Source organism: Miscanthus floridulus, chromosome 3 (assembly GCF_019320115.1).
Source record: "Miscanthus floridulus cultivar M001 chromosome 3, ASM1932011v1, whole genome shotgun sequence".
NCBI lineage: Eukaryota > Viridiplantae > Streptophyta > Magnoliopsida > Poales > Poaceae > Miscanthus > Miscanthus floridulus.
This window is the reverse complement of record NC_089582.1, coordinates 123,114,850-123,130,042: the sequence shown is the minus strand read 5'-3', so window position 1 is coordinate 123,130,042 and position 15,193 is coordinate 123,114,850. Positions and strand designations below refer to the sequence as shown.

Genomic DNA, 15,193 nt, shown 5'->3' with positions numbered 1-15,193 from the left:
ATGACTCCATTCTAGATGAGGCGGTGCATCATGAGTTCATTTCTCAATTTAGTGTAATGACCTCATTTCTCGTACTATTAATAATTATTAGTTTTTATGACGAATGAAGTGGTGATAGATCATATCAACTCATTGCATTCTACAAACCAAATAAAAAACTAAAGAGTGAGGCCATAATAGACCACTCTATTCCACGAACCGAACACCCCCACAGTGTATTGTGTAGAGGTGTATGTCACGGTGCATAGCAATTAATTTTTGTTTGCTAACTAAAAATTGCAATGCAAGACTCGTAAAAAATGTATGTGCATGCCAAACTCTTGTTAAGGCACACACTGCATGTATTAGCAGAGTCCTTTTACAATTTTCTGAACCCAACCGTCCCCACTTCCCACTTCCCACTCCCCAGGAGGCAGGAGCCTTCCGCGCCGAACGCGGCTCGCCGCTCTTCCTCCTCCTCCCCCCTCCCGTAGGCGCCTTCGTCGTCCTCTCCCCAGCCTTGCGGACGCTGCTGCCGTGGAGCGCAGATCGACCCTGACTCTGCCCGATTTCTTCTCTTGTCGGTAAGGAAACTCGGCTGGAAATGCTCGTTCATTCTGCAGATACTATTTATTTTTCTTTTCTTCGTCTCCAGCCCTCGATTCCAATGTCTTCGTTTCTCTCCGACCCGTCGCGGATTTGTTTGATGCCCGCATTTCTGGATTTTTGGGTTTCTGGTCGCTTTGATTGCGCGCCTGATTAGTGATTAGAAGCATCATAAATTCATAATTCGTAACTCACAAGGTGATCCGGCAAATTTGTTCCGTCAAAAGGATCATTTCCCGCACAAAATATGATAGCCAATCCGAGCTGGCAGGCACACATTGGTATTTTGTAATGTGAGAAATCGGTTGTGTAACCAGCTGCAATGTGACTCTTTGGGGATCAGATTATTTGAAATCGGTTGTGTAACCAGCTGCAGATACTTGTTATTTTAGATGGCTTTCCCATGGTGTTTCCTTTTTAGCGTGCACGGAGTTTTGTTCTGTTGATGTAGTATCCTTTAATAATCCTAATGTCAATATTTTTCGAAAATAATCCTAATTACATTGGGTACCGACACTTTAAAAAATAATAAAAAAAAGATCATAGGACACATTGGAGAGCAGTAGTTTTTAAGTTCCCTCACATGACCACTGTTTGAACGGGTTCAGTTCAAATCAGAAAATTTGGTTTGTAAACCGAAGTGTGCAAATAAATATACAACCGATGAAGATTGAGCTGGGAACAGGAATGCAACTTCTTTATTGTTCAGAAGAACTATAATAATTGTTTGAGTGCAAAGCAGTAATCACATAAATACTAGTGTGACTATTTATTAGTTTGCTTGTGCAAACGTGCAACATCTGAGATCTACAATCACAAAATAATTGTTTCTTTGTTGTGCCTTATAAATCTTTTCAGATGCTAACATAGAAGGTTCTTACATATTGCAGAGCGTGGGAAACCCTGCAATGAAATGGAAAAATATCTTGAGGGAAATGGCACCGCTGAGGTCCACAGGCAGATTCTTTCGACGCCATCCTTCAGCTCTCTGCTTACTGATTTTCCTACTTGTGTTGTACAAGTACTTCTTTGGCTGGTTCACCCTCATCGTGACCACATCACCTATCTTCCTAATCGCTGGCGTCTTTCTTGGAATCATCCTGGCGTACGGTGAACCGAGCAATCCTGAAAAAGATCATGTCTACAAAAAAATTGAGAATGCTCGGAGTTCGGATATCCATGACAGCAGCAAATCTGTTAGGGGTGTACCTCTTCCTACAATTCCGTCTGGTAAAGAGAGAGTGGCGAAGCACAAAAGCAGGGTTAAGAAAATTAGGAGGCGATCTCATGGTGTAGCTTCTTCTTCTGAACCAGGATCAAGTGAATCAGGTGGTTCAGATACTGATACCGCTCCAATGCTCCATGCATTTCGTCATCTCGGGTCGGGCAACAATTCATCACAGTCCTCTCAAGAGGGTGACTCCAATGACAGCAGCACTGAAGATGGAGCGGAAAACCAACAGGGCAATGATGGCAACGTACGCAAGGGGAAACAGCATGCTAAAGTTGTAGCATGGACTGCTGACGACCAGAAGAACATACTGAAAATCGGGTGCTTGGAGATTGAGCGTAACCAAAGGTTGGAGACCCTAATTGCTAGGCGTCGGGCAAGGAAACACGCAGACAGGAACTTGATAGAATTTGGTAGCACTGATTCCTTACCCACTATTGAAGAACTATCAAAGTTCAATGTTCAAATTCCTGCTGTTTTTGCTCCTAGGAAAAATCCTTTCGATCTTCCTTACAATGAAGATAACTTCCCAGATTCTGCTCCATCTGCGTTGTTGGAAACAGGAAACCCGTTTGATCTACCAAGTGATCTACCAAGTGAGCAAGCAAATGAGAGCAGCTCCAATGGAGGAGCCAACTCAAGCCATGCTGAACCTATTCCTGTAGCATGTCATTTACAGAGGAGTGCACTGTTGAGGAGGCATGAGAGCTTCACTGAAGGAGCACCATTCCTTAGTGACTTTTTGCAAGATACGCAGCCTTCCCGATTCAGACCATACTTCATGACAGAAAAAATGGCTAACGAGGAAATGACAGATCCAGTTCTTGAAGGAGAAACTAGTGAAAAGAGCAACTCCAAGGCCAGCTCTGCTCAAGACTCGGCTAGTACTTCTTCAGTTGCCGACCAAGAAAGCCAGAAGGATGTTCTGGAGGATTGCTCAAACCAAGGACAACAATCTTCTTTCAGTCAAACGGAGGAACATGCACATACAGCTCGGCATGTAAGGGAGGTTTCTCTTGTCCTTGACATGGAGCCACCTGTATTAATTAGTGATTCCTCTGATGATGACATATCACTGTCTGGTGAACATATAAATGATTGGGAGGAAGCACAACAGAGTGAAAATTTTAGTTTTTCTCAGAATACATTGGTAGAGGATCCTAGTGTCATGCAACACCATCAAGAAATAGATATGACAAGCAATGGATTGAATCAGATGTCCCCACATTCAAATGATCTCGAGCTGACGTCGTCATCAACCGAAACCACTGATGATCCTTTTGAAGTGAATGACATTGAACCACCAGGTACCATAGAGTAATATATCCTTTTTCAGCTAGCGATTTGTATAATGAATCCCACATTTTATTAGTGTTTTCCTACTTTCTAGCCAAGGAAGTGGTCGTCATTGATGATACCCACGTTCTGGATCCTGTGTACGATTCAAGTCCTTCGGGAAGCGAGAGGCCCGCACCTATTAGTTTAGTAACTGATGGACCTGTCTTGAAAGATGGTAACCAAAGACTACAATGAATTAATCAGTTCTAATCGTGACATAACGCTGTCATTCTTTTTTTCCTAAAGTATAGAATCAAATTGCAGGTCATGCTCGTACTCTTGATGCTGAAGCAAGCATCGAAGAAGGGGTTTCACCATCAAGAATGGAGGCTTCTTCCAGTGAGGTAGCTGGACCTAGTTTGAGTTCTGTGGAGGAAAGCAAATTTCTAGAGAAAGAAGCCTCTGAGATAAGAGAGCAGTCCATGGTTGGCCATGTCGAAGGACATGGAGGTTCTGTCAGTCATGCTGATCCTTCAGTATGTGATATAAGTTCACAGCCAAGTACTGGAAGTTCAACAAATGGTAAATCTCATTGATTGGGATCTTTTCACCTGAATCTTACTAGCCTACATGAATTGAGGTAGTTATTGTGTACGGGGAGCATTTAAGCAAGGTCACAATAAGTATAGAAAAAGAAAAAGGTGCCTCCAAATCATAGTTTTGTATAAAATATATTTATTTATTTTTTTGCGGGTAAAATATCTACATTTCTGGCTTTGGAAAGGTTCTTCTCAATCATTAGCACATCTGGAACAGTAAGACAAAACAGTTATATAAATTAAAAGTGAACACTATGCCAAGCAACCTTGTTGTAGCTGCACCTGAGCATATGCATTATGTGATAAGAAACAGCAGCAACACTAACAAACAAATCAACCCTGTCAAAGATGGACAACGATTAGACACATTAGGTATTCGTTAGGTTCCAGATGAACTGATGTTTATGGATTATGATAGCAATTCAGCTGATAGCATGCAGTAAATTTCTGGGATAATGACTCTGCATATCAGGATCCAGCAGCACGTTGCCAATAAACTAAGCAACTACCTGTGGGCCGTGGTTGTAACACATGTACTTACCTTCCTCTGATTACTTGTTGGAACAGGTGATTCTGGCAGTGGTGTCACACCATCCTCCACAAACACAGTTCTTTAGTTTCTTCAAAAAAATGACGGTGGCACCGAGCATCAGGTTGGACGTCTTCGGCTGTACTCTCCAAGGCAATTTTTGTGTGGGGCGAGTTCTTGCTGAGTAATCACTGGGAGGGAATATGTTTCTTGCAAGGGATTTCTTAGTGCTTCAAAGGGACTAGGCAACATGTTGGACCTGTATAGTCTGGATTTACTGAAGAAGATATGCAACATTAGCATTAGCACTTCACTGTAAAATGGCTAGATATGGTCCTTTTGGTCTCTCTCTCGATTGTGAATACCTTCTGGACTGTCAATTTTGTGCCGTAAGTTGTCAGTCCGCTGTTTATGAATGATTTGCTTTGGAACTCATACTACCTGGTGTGCAGTTGGCCTAGCGTCTGAAGTTTACCTTGCGTTGTTGCTTCTGGTTCCAGGGATCTGTAGTGCTATGGTGTTCCTCCGCAGTGTCCTGCGCTTAGCTGTGTTTGCCGTCTTGTTAGGCATTGTGTTGGTCGCTAGAGTCCTCTAGTGTTTCGGTAATCCTCCACCGCGAGCGTATGTCCCGCGTCCAGACACGGGACTCTACGTGGCCTCACCGTTGTCCGTGTACTGTACCCACCACATAAATATCTAATACTTCGGTCAGGTACTCAGGTGACCACTTAGACTTGTCCTGTCCGGTTCTATCTCGTCTATCTCTCCTCCATCTCTCCATTCAAAACAACACGGAGAGGAAGGATGTCGTGGAGCTTGTGCATCTCCTCCCCGTCTCGAACTCACGCAACCACTAGCCCTCTGCACACCGTCGGCAAGCTCCGCACCGCCGCTGAGCTCCATGCGAGCCCCATGTTGCCGATGAGCTCAAGCGCACTGCCGCCGGAGACCCTTGTGTTGCCGGCGAGCTCCGCGCCACCGACATTCACGCGTGGTCGCTGAGCCTAAGTTGCTTTTAATTGGGAAACTAAGTTAATATAGATTAATCAAATTAATATTTTATAACATGTTAAACATTGTTACTATAACGTAGATTACGTCATTATGAATCTAACGCAACTTGAATGGGTCAAAACAGAGCTAAAACGTAGGGGATATGTTAAAAACAAGGTGGATGGCAAAATTGTAAATAACTGTATCTGATTTTTGGAAAAAATAAATAAAATGAATTTTGAATCCGAGCACGAGCAGGGACCGTGGGTTAGATTTTTGGAAAACAGAAGGGCTCTTTTGAAATTATGCCGTGGCTGACCGGTATTGACCCGATCTGGGTCGTTGATCTGAGATTGAACGGACAAAAACAGAAGGGAGGGAGATGTTGCCGGCATAGTACCGCAGGTGGCGGCGCCATGGCCGGAAAAGGCTCGGCCTCGCCGGAATCTCGCCGGAACGGCGTTTCCGTCCATCCTAGGCCACGAGAAATGCACAGGGGTGAATATACGAGCACGACGGATGCATATAGGGGATTGGGAGCGACGACGAGCAAGCAGAGGCGGCGCGACGCTCGGTTTAGCGGCTCGGGAAGTCCGGCAGCGGTGCGAGGGTGACAGAGAGCGAGAGAGGGACAGCGTCGGGCACCGTGAGGCCTCTTACAGGCTTCCAAAGGCACAGGTGTATGGATCGGGTCGTAGGCAAAGCAAGGCAGCGGGGGATCGAGCACGGTGGCGGCTTAGGGTTTCACGGCGGCGGCGGTGAAGCTCTGGGGCACTGCGGTTGCTGTGAACGGAAAGGATGGAGGCGGCGGGTGCGATGGCTCGGCTTATATAGCCCCGAGGTGGCGCCGTCGATGGAAGGAGGGTTAGGGTTTCACTATGTCTAATGCATATGCAACGTTAGTCCTCACCTAATGGCACTAATAATCATAATCACTTTAGAATTCCCCTCTTAATCTACGGCTATTGCACTTTGTCCGGCGAAACAAAACCCCCTGTACATTATATACCTTTGTCTTGGGGCTTGTTTCGAACTCCTTCCAATTCCTTGCAATGGTTGCAACTCCTTCTCTTCTCTTTGTTGAGCACTCGCACCATGGTCATTATCAACTCCACCATGCTCCTAGCCTTGCTCAACTCCATTTTATGGACCCTAGCTCAATTATCTCCAATTGAAAGCATTAGTCTACTAGTTGCCACTTAATTACCAAAACAAAAAACTAGGGCTTTCACCCCTAGTAGATATTGTAGGATTTGTTTCTACCTCCTAATTATAATTAAATTGCTAGAAAACATGCCCATGAATTATAACGGAACGTACAATTTGTTGCGCCATGCTCATGCCGACTAAAATGAGCTAGCTATTTTTTGTTAGATTTAATTGGGCTTGGCCCAACCTTAAATCAAATAAATTCCTAGGCCCATAATAAATGCTAGTGTGATAAAGGAGTAATCTCGTATGAGAAATTGACATGTAACGACTTAAATAGGTGGTTATGAGTGCATCTATCGTGAGTTTTAAAAAAGGTGGAAGGCATGCCACCCACACGCATGTTGCGACACGAACACGCTCGGCGATGCAAGTAAGGTTTTGCAACTCTAAAATCAAACCGAGAAGGGTGACAATGAGGTTAAAATGGTGAGAGTGAGGGATGATGGATCAAGAGACGTACCAGAGAGTAGCACGGGATAGACAGATGGTGGGGAGAGTGAGCGACGGAAGAAATAAATTTTTACTCTTTAATATTAGATATATAGATAGGAAACGGAAAATTAAGCAAAGCTAAATAGGCTGATAACATATATCTCGCTTGGAGTAACAAAGAATTACTACATCAATATCAATGATGATGATGAAATTATTAATGTCACCGAAGCCTCTAATTAATAACCAGATACATCATACATAAGGTTTTTTAATTTAAATAATGAAATCGTGGTTGTACACAAATTGAACTTCTAAACTTATAAGGCTAATCATCATGTTTTGTCTTCTTTAACAATAATATATATATTCACCACAAATTATTACCACTCAGTAAGGTAACCAATAATCGAATAAATAGCTACGAATCAGTTCATCGGTATAAGCAGCTTCTATATGGGGGCGTCCAGTAATCTGGGCCGTTGTTATCCCTGTACACTTGAGGCGTGCATGAGACGGGTACCAAGCACAGGCCTCTACTTTGCAGGTCGATCTCTGTCTCCGACTTCTCCTTCCTATCCAACCCTCCCCATGCGTTGTAGTCCTGACAAAATAAAATATAAGGTTAATACGTGTTAGATCATAAAAATTTAAAATTGTAATGTGTAGTTACAAAGGAAGCATAATGAGTACTACTAGCTATATGTTATTACTGCTATTCTATACTTACTCTGTTACAAACTATAAGCCATTTTGGCTTTTGTTGTGAACTTAGATAGATATACACTCTGTGTAAATACATAGTAAAATTAATGTATCTAGAAAAACAAAAATGCCGAATAGTTTGAAATAGGGGAGTACTTTGTATTGTCCCGTTGACTAAAAACTTATATTACTACAATATATATACAGCTGTTTTCTTTGTCTGAGACGTCAAAGTAAACTTCACTGGAGGTACAGTGTATACCCTCAAAGACTCAAAGGCATCATGCATAGTGGAAAAGAGGTAGGCAGCTTTGTTAAATATTGTACCTTGCTACTACTTGTCTTCATGTATGGATCACTCAGCAACTGCATGCAATTAACCAGAAAGAGAAGCTAGTCAGTTCAGCTCAAATAATAAAAAACCCTCCAAAAGCAAAATGAGACTCAATTCATCAGAGAAAGCATTCCACGTTTTATATGATGAGGTGATAGAGCCAAACTGCCAAAGGGAGAGGGAGAGGTGGTGCCTAAGGGGGCCATGACCATGCATTCCATTACACAAAAAGCAGCAGCACTACTAACACCCATGTCGTGCAAAATACCAACAAAGGGGAGCCCCTGCTGGGGCCCGCGCGCCAGGAAGGGTATGAGTCGACATAGGCTCTGGAGGTAGGACACGTGTACTCTGGTGGTTGGCCGCGTTGCATGATGATACCATTTCAGTTCCCCCCTCCCCTTCCCTGGAAACACCAGGGCCTTTTTCAATCCTTTTTGACAACCCAATAGTTGCACCCTGGCTATATATAAATTATGGAAGTCTTTAAAAGATTTTAAAAAGTTTTCCATCACAAAACATGCCGATTTTAAAAAAGATTTTAAAAAGTTCTCCACCCTCGTTCTCGCTCAGTGATTGAAGTCTTTAAGCAGCTTATGCCCTACGCATATAAAAATGGGGGATACTAAAAGACTAGGCTACTGGTACTATACGTACAATTAAGGTCAATCAAGTTAATTAGTTCAGGTATTAATAAAAGCATGAGAAAACAAGCTATATATGGGAAATATTAATAAGATAACTAAACTTTGAGGAGTATATATGCAATATGGCCAAATTACCTGCACTTGTTCATGCAACCACTTGATGTAATTTATCGCCTCATACAGAACTGATGCGGTATCGGTCTAAGACATGCACACATATATAAGAGGTAGGTCAATATATGAAAGGGCCATTAATATAAACTAGTATAATATTCGAAATAACACATACGTATATGCAGTACGAGCGTACGTACCTTTCCAAATGGTGAAACGATCTGTTGCAGTGCAGTGATCTTGTCTCCTAACTTCACTTTTGGCACCTGCGATGCCTGTTAAACTAAGCAACATCAACATCCCAACCAATAAATATTTATATATATAGCGACTATGTACTTATGTATATGTCGCTAAAACATCGTATGATATGAACTCTGGCGCTAGTTCTATATATAGTGTGTGTTACACCCTAGACTACTCTTGAGTTAGTATCTGAAACCCGGCCGAGTCTGTTAGTGAAACACATTCTAGTTTTGTTCACATTACTCTAAATGGTTTGCATCCGAGGATAACAAAAAGTAATTTAGAAGTACTTAATCTGTTCCAAATTATGAGTCACTTTAGTTTTACCCTAAGTCAGAAAATTTTAACTTTGAACAAAGTTATCGAAAATGCACGGATATCTACAACATCAAATTAGCATACATCCATCATAAAACATGTGATGATACATGATAGTGCATTTATTTGGTATTATAGATGTTAATATATTTTCTAAAAACTCAATCAAATTTGGAGAAATTTATCCTAGGACAAAGCTAAATTAATAACCTATATAATTGGGAATGAAGGAAACAATAAACACATGTGGTGCCAATCGAAGTTTAAGCAATGTTGCTATAGTGGTTGAATTTAAGGGGAAACTATATTCATAGTAACCATCACTACATTTGAGGATATATAAGCACATGTTTATTACATGGTAAGCATAGGTTTTATTTTAAAGGGAAAAGCTACTGCCTATACTCGAGTGTTTAGCTAGCTCTGACACTTGATTTCTCCCTTCTCCCATCCATCATACACAAGGAATTCTCCATAGTTCTGATGACTTCCGCTCTGATGACTTCCTAGTGAGTTGGCGCTTAAGTTTAGGGATGAGGGTTTTCGCAAGAAAGTGACTGGTCTAGAGGGAATGCTGCCACAGTGATAAGTTGGGCCATTGGTGGTGGTGGATATAGGGGAAATATGGGGCATATCATTGGTCAAGGTGGAGGAGGAAAGCTAGTGTGGATGGTTGGGCAGAGCCGCACAGAGGTGGGAGTGGGACGATATGGAGTGAGGTGGTGGATCTGCTAGAGGAAGCTATTGGAGACAAGGAAAAGGGATATGATTCAGGCCGAGTGCAAAGGAGAGGCAAGCTATGGGAGATAAGGAAACAATATAGGATAGGGGCGATGGTGCAGAGGAGAAGCTTAATCAATTTGCTAAAGGGGGTGATGGAGGTGTAAACTGCAGTTAGAGATCACAAAAAAATCACCGCCAGTAACAACGACACCCCAAGTGGCAAGGCTGTAGCATTTGGGAAGAATGAGGCTTGGAGATATATATGCTTCAAAATCTAGTGTCGAGCCCGATAGTCGGACCAGTGAGTGTTAATCTGGATTAGGCAATTCATGTTTAACTTCCTTAGAGCTTGTACAATGAGGATGCTAGGTGATTAGCAAAAAACCCAATTTTCCTACTATGCCATTATTAGTACTTGATGGTTAAAAAGGTGGATAAGATGTTTAAATTAGCATCTATCAATGCTCAATATGTGTGAATAGGATGTTGAGCCTATCTAAGCATCTGTTTCCATTGTAGGAGTTAACTTCTATACTGATGCTTAATGATATAACAATCTTCTCTCTCCTTAAGCATCTGTTTCTTAGCCCCTTATATTGTATACTCCTTAGAAACTTTTGCTTGTCATCCAAAGATATTCATATAAGTATACATCGATCTTCGGATCAGAGCCAAATTCCGGACAATAAAAAAAATGCATATAGTACAAATTAAAATATTCATAAGCAGAAATGCACGGCGGAGCTTTAACTAAAATTGAGAAGGGGCCAAACAGACTCGAGGCACTGATAGAGGAGTCTAGATTAGCAATTCATCAGCACTTAAGTGGTGGAATTAAGTATCATGGCCCACTTTAGTCTGTTGCATATGTACGTGTAAACTAAATGGACAAGATGACCTGCATGGCTGCATGCGCGTGTAGAGGCTCTATAGCTAGGTGCAGACCGTGCAGTGTGTGTACCTTGAGAGACGACGTGGGCGAGGAGGCCTCATTCTTGGACTTCTTGGCGTTCCCCTCCGAGCCTTGCTGCTCCTCTGATCTCTTCTTCTTCCCCTGCGAGCTTCCCTTGCTGCCACCTCCGCTGCTCGTCTTTGCCTAAAGAAACGATAAGATCGATCAGCGGGTTCCTCTGGCCGCTTAGAATTATGTTGTCGACGGTCGATCTTACCGGCGAAGAGATTTCCTGGCCTTGCTTCTTGTACTCCGCATGCGCCTTCGTCGACGTGGCCGGTGCCGGCTGCTCTGGTTTTCCCAGCGGCGCTCCGCCGAAAGATATCAGGTCCGAAAGGCTCCTCGCGGCGCCGGCATTGTTGCCCCACGGCACGTCCATATACATCCTGTTGCTGCTGAGCCCGAGCATGGAGCTGTAGCCCGCGGGCCGGAGGAACTCCTGGCCGCCGCCGCCGGTGCCGCTGCCCCCGGACGCCGCTTCCTCCAGCATCGCGCCGTGGCCGCCTATCTCGTGCTTGCAGACACCGCCGCCGGAGTCCAGGAACAGGCCGGCCTTGGCGCCGTGGCCCAAGGCGGCCACCGCGGCGGCGTTGTTATCGCATGCCACGGCGACGCCGGCGCGGTGGTGCGCGTCGCCGAGGCACGGGTTCGGCGGCGCGATGGACCAGTTGCTCACGAGGTCGGACAGGTTCGCCGTGAGCCGCTCCGGCCCGCCTCCGGCCGCCGCATGGTGGTGCGCGAGCGCGCCGCCGCCGTAGCTGAGGTGCTTCTCCAGGGCGGCTGTTGTGAACTGGTGGTCCGGCCATCCGCCGCCACTGCTACTGCCGTGGCTGCTGCCGTACTCCATCTTCTTGAGGTAGTCGCAGGCGGGAGGCTCCGCGAAGAGCTCCGGCGCGAGCGTCCTCGAGTTGAGCAGCTCGAGGAAGTTCTCGCTGTCGTCATGGGCGTCGTGCACGGCCTGCATGCTCCTTCCAACCTCGCCGCCGGCGCCCCTATACGTACAGAGGAGAGAGAACAACAACAAAAGGTGAAGCTACCAGAAGTTGCACTGATTGCACCGAAATGCCGGAAAGTGTTGTGTATGCATGAACCCTTGCTTACTATTATTAATTATTAGCACTGATTGAGAAGTGATCTATCATTGAGCAATCGATTAAAGAAGTGGAGGCAAACTTTCCTCGAAATGACGAAGCGCATGTGTGAGAATGTAACCAAGCAAAGAGAGGGATCAACTTTGGGAAATGGATTAAAGTACTAACAAGGGGGACATGGATGCTGCTTGATATGGTTCCACTTTTTTGGTGATCCGTACCAAACAGGCCTTAGTTGCTTCTTCACAAAAAATGATTAGTGGCTAACTAGCTATCTAGTTTGGCTTTGGCATTGTTATATATCAAGCTAGCTAGGTCCTGTCTCTACCCAAGTACCCAACCCTAGGTAGCAACAACTTTTTTTTTTAACATATATGTGTAATTCTATCGCAAGCAATCTCACTTCTCACAACACTTGTATGTTATATTATATATACATATATGCAAATTCCAATTCTAGTGGACTTGCATATATGCAAGTCTTGCTAACACTTTAATCTGCAGCATGAACCTAGCAAGAGGCCGCAAGCAAAGAACCTTGTGTAGCTAGCAAAAGAAGAAGAATCAAATCACAATAATTTTGTATGTACACATGTAACCCCGCTCTTGCGCGCTTTCCCCGCTATATTTTCGAAATCGATCGGAAAGCCCCTTTAGTTCTCCCTTTGCTTCTTGCTTTGGTTCCTGATCCTTTGTGTGCTTTAGTTTCTTTCCCCTGGCCTGCCACTAGCTAGACGACTACGCTACCGCAAACATATACTAACTTTGCAGCACATATTCTTGTTCTCTGAATAACTAAGCAGCAAAGATTAATCGATCGGCGTCAGTAGCAGCAGCTAGAGCTAGCTATGTGTGTAGATATATTCGTGGAAAGGAAATTTAGATGCTAGAATCTAAGCAAAGCGAGGCCGCTTTGGAGGCACTCGGACAAAGGGTAGTGGACGCATGCCCTCTCTTTTCATTTCACTCATCACCCCCTCCTGCCGGCCGCCTGCGAATCGAATATGCATGCAAATCTTTCTACACAGTAGTATTATTATTTGATTTGATCTTGACATGTGTTCATGGAGACATGTACATGGTGGTATGTGTGTACGGATATACGTTTGACGTTTCGGTGCGTGTGTTGTACTCACATGAGGACTTGGTTCCAGAGGTGGCTCTCGGCGGCGACGGCGGCGGCCGCCTCAGCTCCGCCGGAGTCCATGCTGAGGCCGGAGTGGTTGGTGGTGGAGGTGTTGGTGAAGGACGTCATGGTGGCGTTGGAGGCCGACAGATCATCGTCGGCGCCGCCGGAGGACGTCGTCGTCCGGCCGCCGTGCTGCTGGTGGTGGTGCGAGGCCGCCGGTCGGATCGGGGGCCACCTCGCCGCGGGTGGCTGGGGCGGCCACGCGCCGTAGGCGGCCGGGTGCATGCTGTCGCGCCACCAGGAGGCCACGGCGGCAGCCGAGGACGTGGACGAGGAGGCCGACGGCGGTGGATGCGGCGGGGAGCTGGCGACAGAGGCCTCGGAGCCCTCCTGCGCCATGCACTGCATGCACACGGCCGGGGCAGCGGCAGCTGGTGCAGTCTAGCTAGCTAGCTAGCTTTAGCTGTTGAGCTCAGCTCCAATCCTCGCTAGCTCTTGTTGCGCCGTGCGGTGTAGTGGTGGGGGAGATGAGAACGAGGAGTATGTATATATGAATGAATTTGGCTTGTGTGTCAGCGTGTGTGTGGAGGTCAGGTGATGGGAGGAGAGGAGGAGCACATTGCAGTGCAGCTTATGGGCTGTGAGACTAGTACTGCTAGCTTTTTGAAGGATGAAGAATGGATGGCTATGCCATGGTGACATCACCTGGCCTACCTAGCAGTGCGGAATAGTCCCTGTCCGTCTGGCTTTGGACATCTCTATCCTTTTCGGCCAGGGGTTTGGGTGTTCGTGGGCAGTAAGCGTGTGTCACTCCCTCCTTTTGTCTCTTAAGTGGTCTTTCCTTGTTGGTAATCTTGTATGCGCTGCCTCCTCACAATCTTACTTCTTTAACCCATTTTCATGACGATCTGGTAGTTTTTAACCCGACTTCGATCCTATATATGACTTCTTATCTTCCCTATCACTACTGCACAAACCGTCATGGGTAGTTACGATTGACGTTGGCCTCTCTATTTTAGCCCAAGCTCTGCCGCAATCACTAGTAGAGAAACGACATTTGATCCACTTCGAAATTTTGCTTTAGTCTCGGTATTTTTCGCGCCCGGGACTAGAGAAACATTTAGTACCGGTTGGTAGCTCCAACCAGGACTAAAGGTCCCTGCCCAACGGTTACTGCGGCAGGCTTTTGCTGCAGGGGACCTTTAGTCCCGGTTGAAACTAGCAACTGGGACTAAACGTTAACTTTTACTCCCGGTTGGTCCCTCCAACCAGGAGTAAAAGTCTACTCCCGGCTGGAGGCTCCGTCCGGGACTAGAAATGGACCTTTAGTCCCGGTTTCTGTCTCCAATCGGAACTAAAGGTCTCCAACCGATTGAGCTCTGTGGAGTGTCAACTACAAATCATCTATAGAGGCATCAACAGACTAAGAGCAACCGGGACTACAATCGGTTGAAAGGAAATTTAGTCCTGGTTGATTAAGAGCAACCACAACTGGAACGAGGTTCTTTGCCAAGGGCCGGATACGCTCGGCAAAGAAGCCTTTGCCCTCGGCAAAGGCTTTGCCGAGAGTTGCTCTCGGCAAAGGCCGGTCGGCACAGTACCTCACGGCAAAGGCTACTTTGCCGAGAGCCGCATCTCGGGCTCTCGGCAAAGGATTTGCCGAGGGTTAGCCGGCCGTCGGCAAAAATTTTCGCGTGACGGGGAGAGGTCACGGTAAAGTTGATCTTTGCCATGAGCCTTAGCAAGCTCTCGGCAAAGAATTTCTGAATTTTTTTTTCCAAAAAACTTTGCCGAGCGTCTGTCAGAAGAGCTCTCGGCAAAGAATATTTATAATTTTTTTTGACATTTTTTGTGCCGAGAGCTATGGCTCAGCTCTCGGCAAAGGCTTCCTCTTTGCCGAGCGTTATGGTCATGCGCTCGGCAAAGCTGGGATTCTGTGTGTTCCAGAATTCCCAGCTTTGCCGAGGGCATGATCATAGCCCTCGGCAAAGCCACAGCCAATTTTAATTTTTTTTTGTTTTTTGCATTTCCAGTCAACAAATAAACATATATATGAGGGCACAGAAACGATACTC

At 45.3% G+C, this 15,193-nt stretch overlaps 2 protein-coding genes across 2 annotated transcripts; one reads left to right on the top strand and one right to left on the bottom strand.

Annotated features, from left to right (window-relative positions):
* The first annotated feature begins 396 nt into the window (after positions 1 to 396).
* On the top strand, positions 397 to 4,819 carry LOC136546754 (uncharacterized). The gene is made up of 5 exons (XM_066538727.1): positions 397 to 563; positions 1,476 to 3,123; positions 3,207 to 3,329; positions 3,419 to 3,676; positions 4,261 to 4,819. The coding sequence occupies exons 2-5, from the start codon at positions 1,494 to 1,496 to the stop codon at positions 4,308 to 4,310; spliced, it is 2,061 nt and encodes a 686-aa protein (XP_066394824.1). The 5' UTR covers positions 397 to 563; positions 1,476 to 1,493; the 3' UTR covers positions 4,311 to 4,819.
* A 2,298-nt stretch (positions 4,820 to 7,117) lies between these two features.
* On the bottom strand, positions 7,118 to 13,742 carry LOC136546753 (uncharacterized). Its single transcript, XM_066538726.1, has 7 exons — positions 13,126 to 13,742; positions 11,116 to 11,890; positions 10,908 to 11,042; positions 8,860 to 8,934; positions 8,681 to 8,746; positions 7,892 to 7,930; positions 7,118 to 7,463 (listed from the first exon to the last, which is right to left on the bottom strand). The coding sequence occupies exons 1-7, from the start codon at positions 13,524 to 13,526 to the stop codon at positions 7,293 to 7,295; spliced, it is 1,662 nt and encodes a 553-aa protein (XP_066394823.1). The 5' UTR covers positions 13,527 to 13,742; the 3' UTR covers positions 7,118 to 7,292.
* Between the last annotated feature and the right edge of the window lie 1,451 nt (positions 13,743 to 15,193).

Coding starts and splice junctions, on each gene's coding strand:
- LOC136546754 (XM_066538727.1), top strand. CDS start 1,494: ATGAAATGGAAAAATATCTTGAGGGAAATGGCACCGCTGAGGTCCACA. Junction 3,124..3,206: donor GAATGACATTGAACCACCAG/GTACCATAGAGT, acceptor CCTACTTTCTAG/CCAAGGAAGTGGTCGTCATT. Junction 3,677..4,260: donor TACTGGAAGTTCAACAAATG/GTAAATCTCATT, acceptor TTGTTGGAACAG/GTGATTCTGGCAGTGGTGTC.
- LOC136546753 (XM_066538726.1), bottom strand. CDS start 13,526: ATGCAGTGCATGGCGCAGGAGGGCTCCGAGGCCTCTGTCGCCAGCTCC. Junction 8,935..10,907: donor CGCCCACGTCGTCTCTCAAG/GTACACACACTG, acceptor TTAGTTTAACAG/GCATCGCAGGTGCCAAAAGT. Junction 8,747..8,859: donor TCGTTTCACCATTTGGAAAG/GTACGTACGCTC, acceptor TGCATGTCTTAG/ACCGATACCGCATCAGTTCT.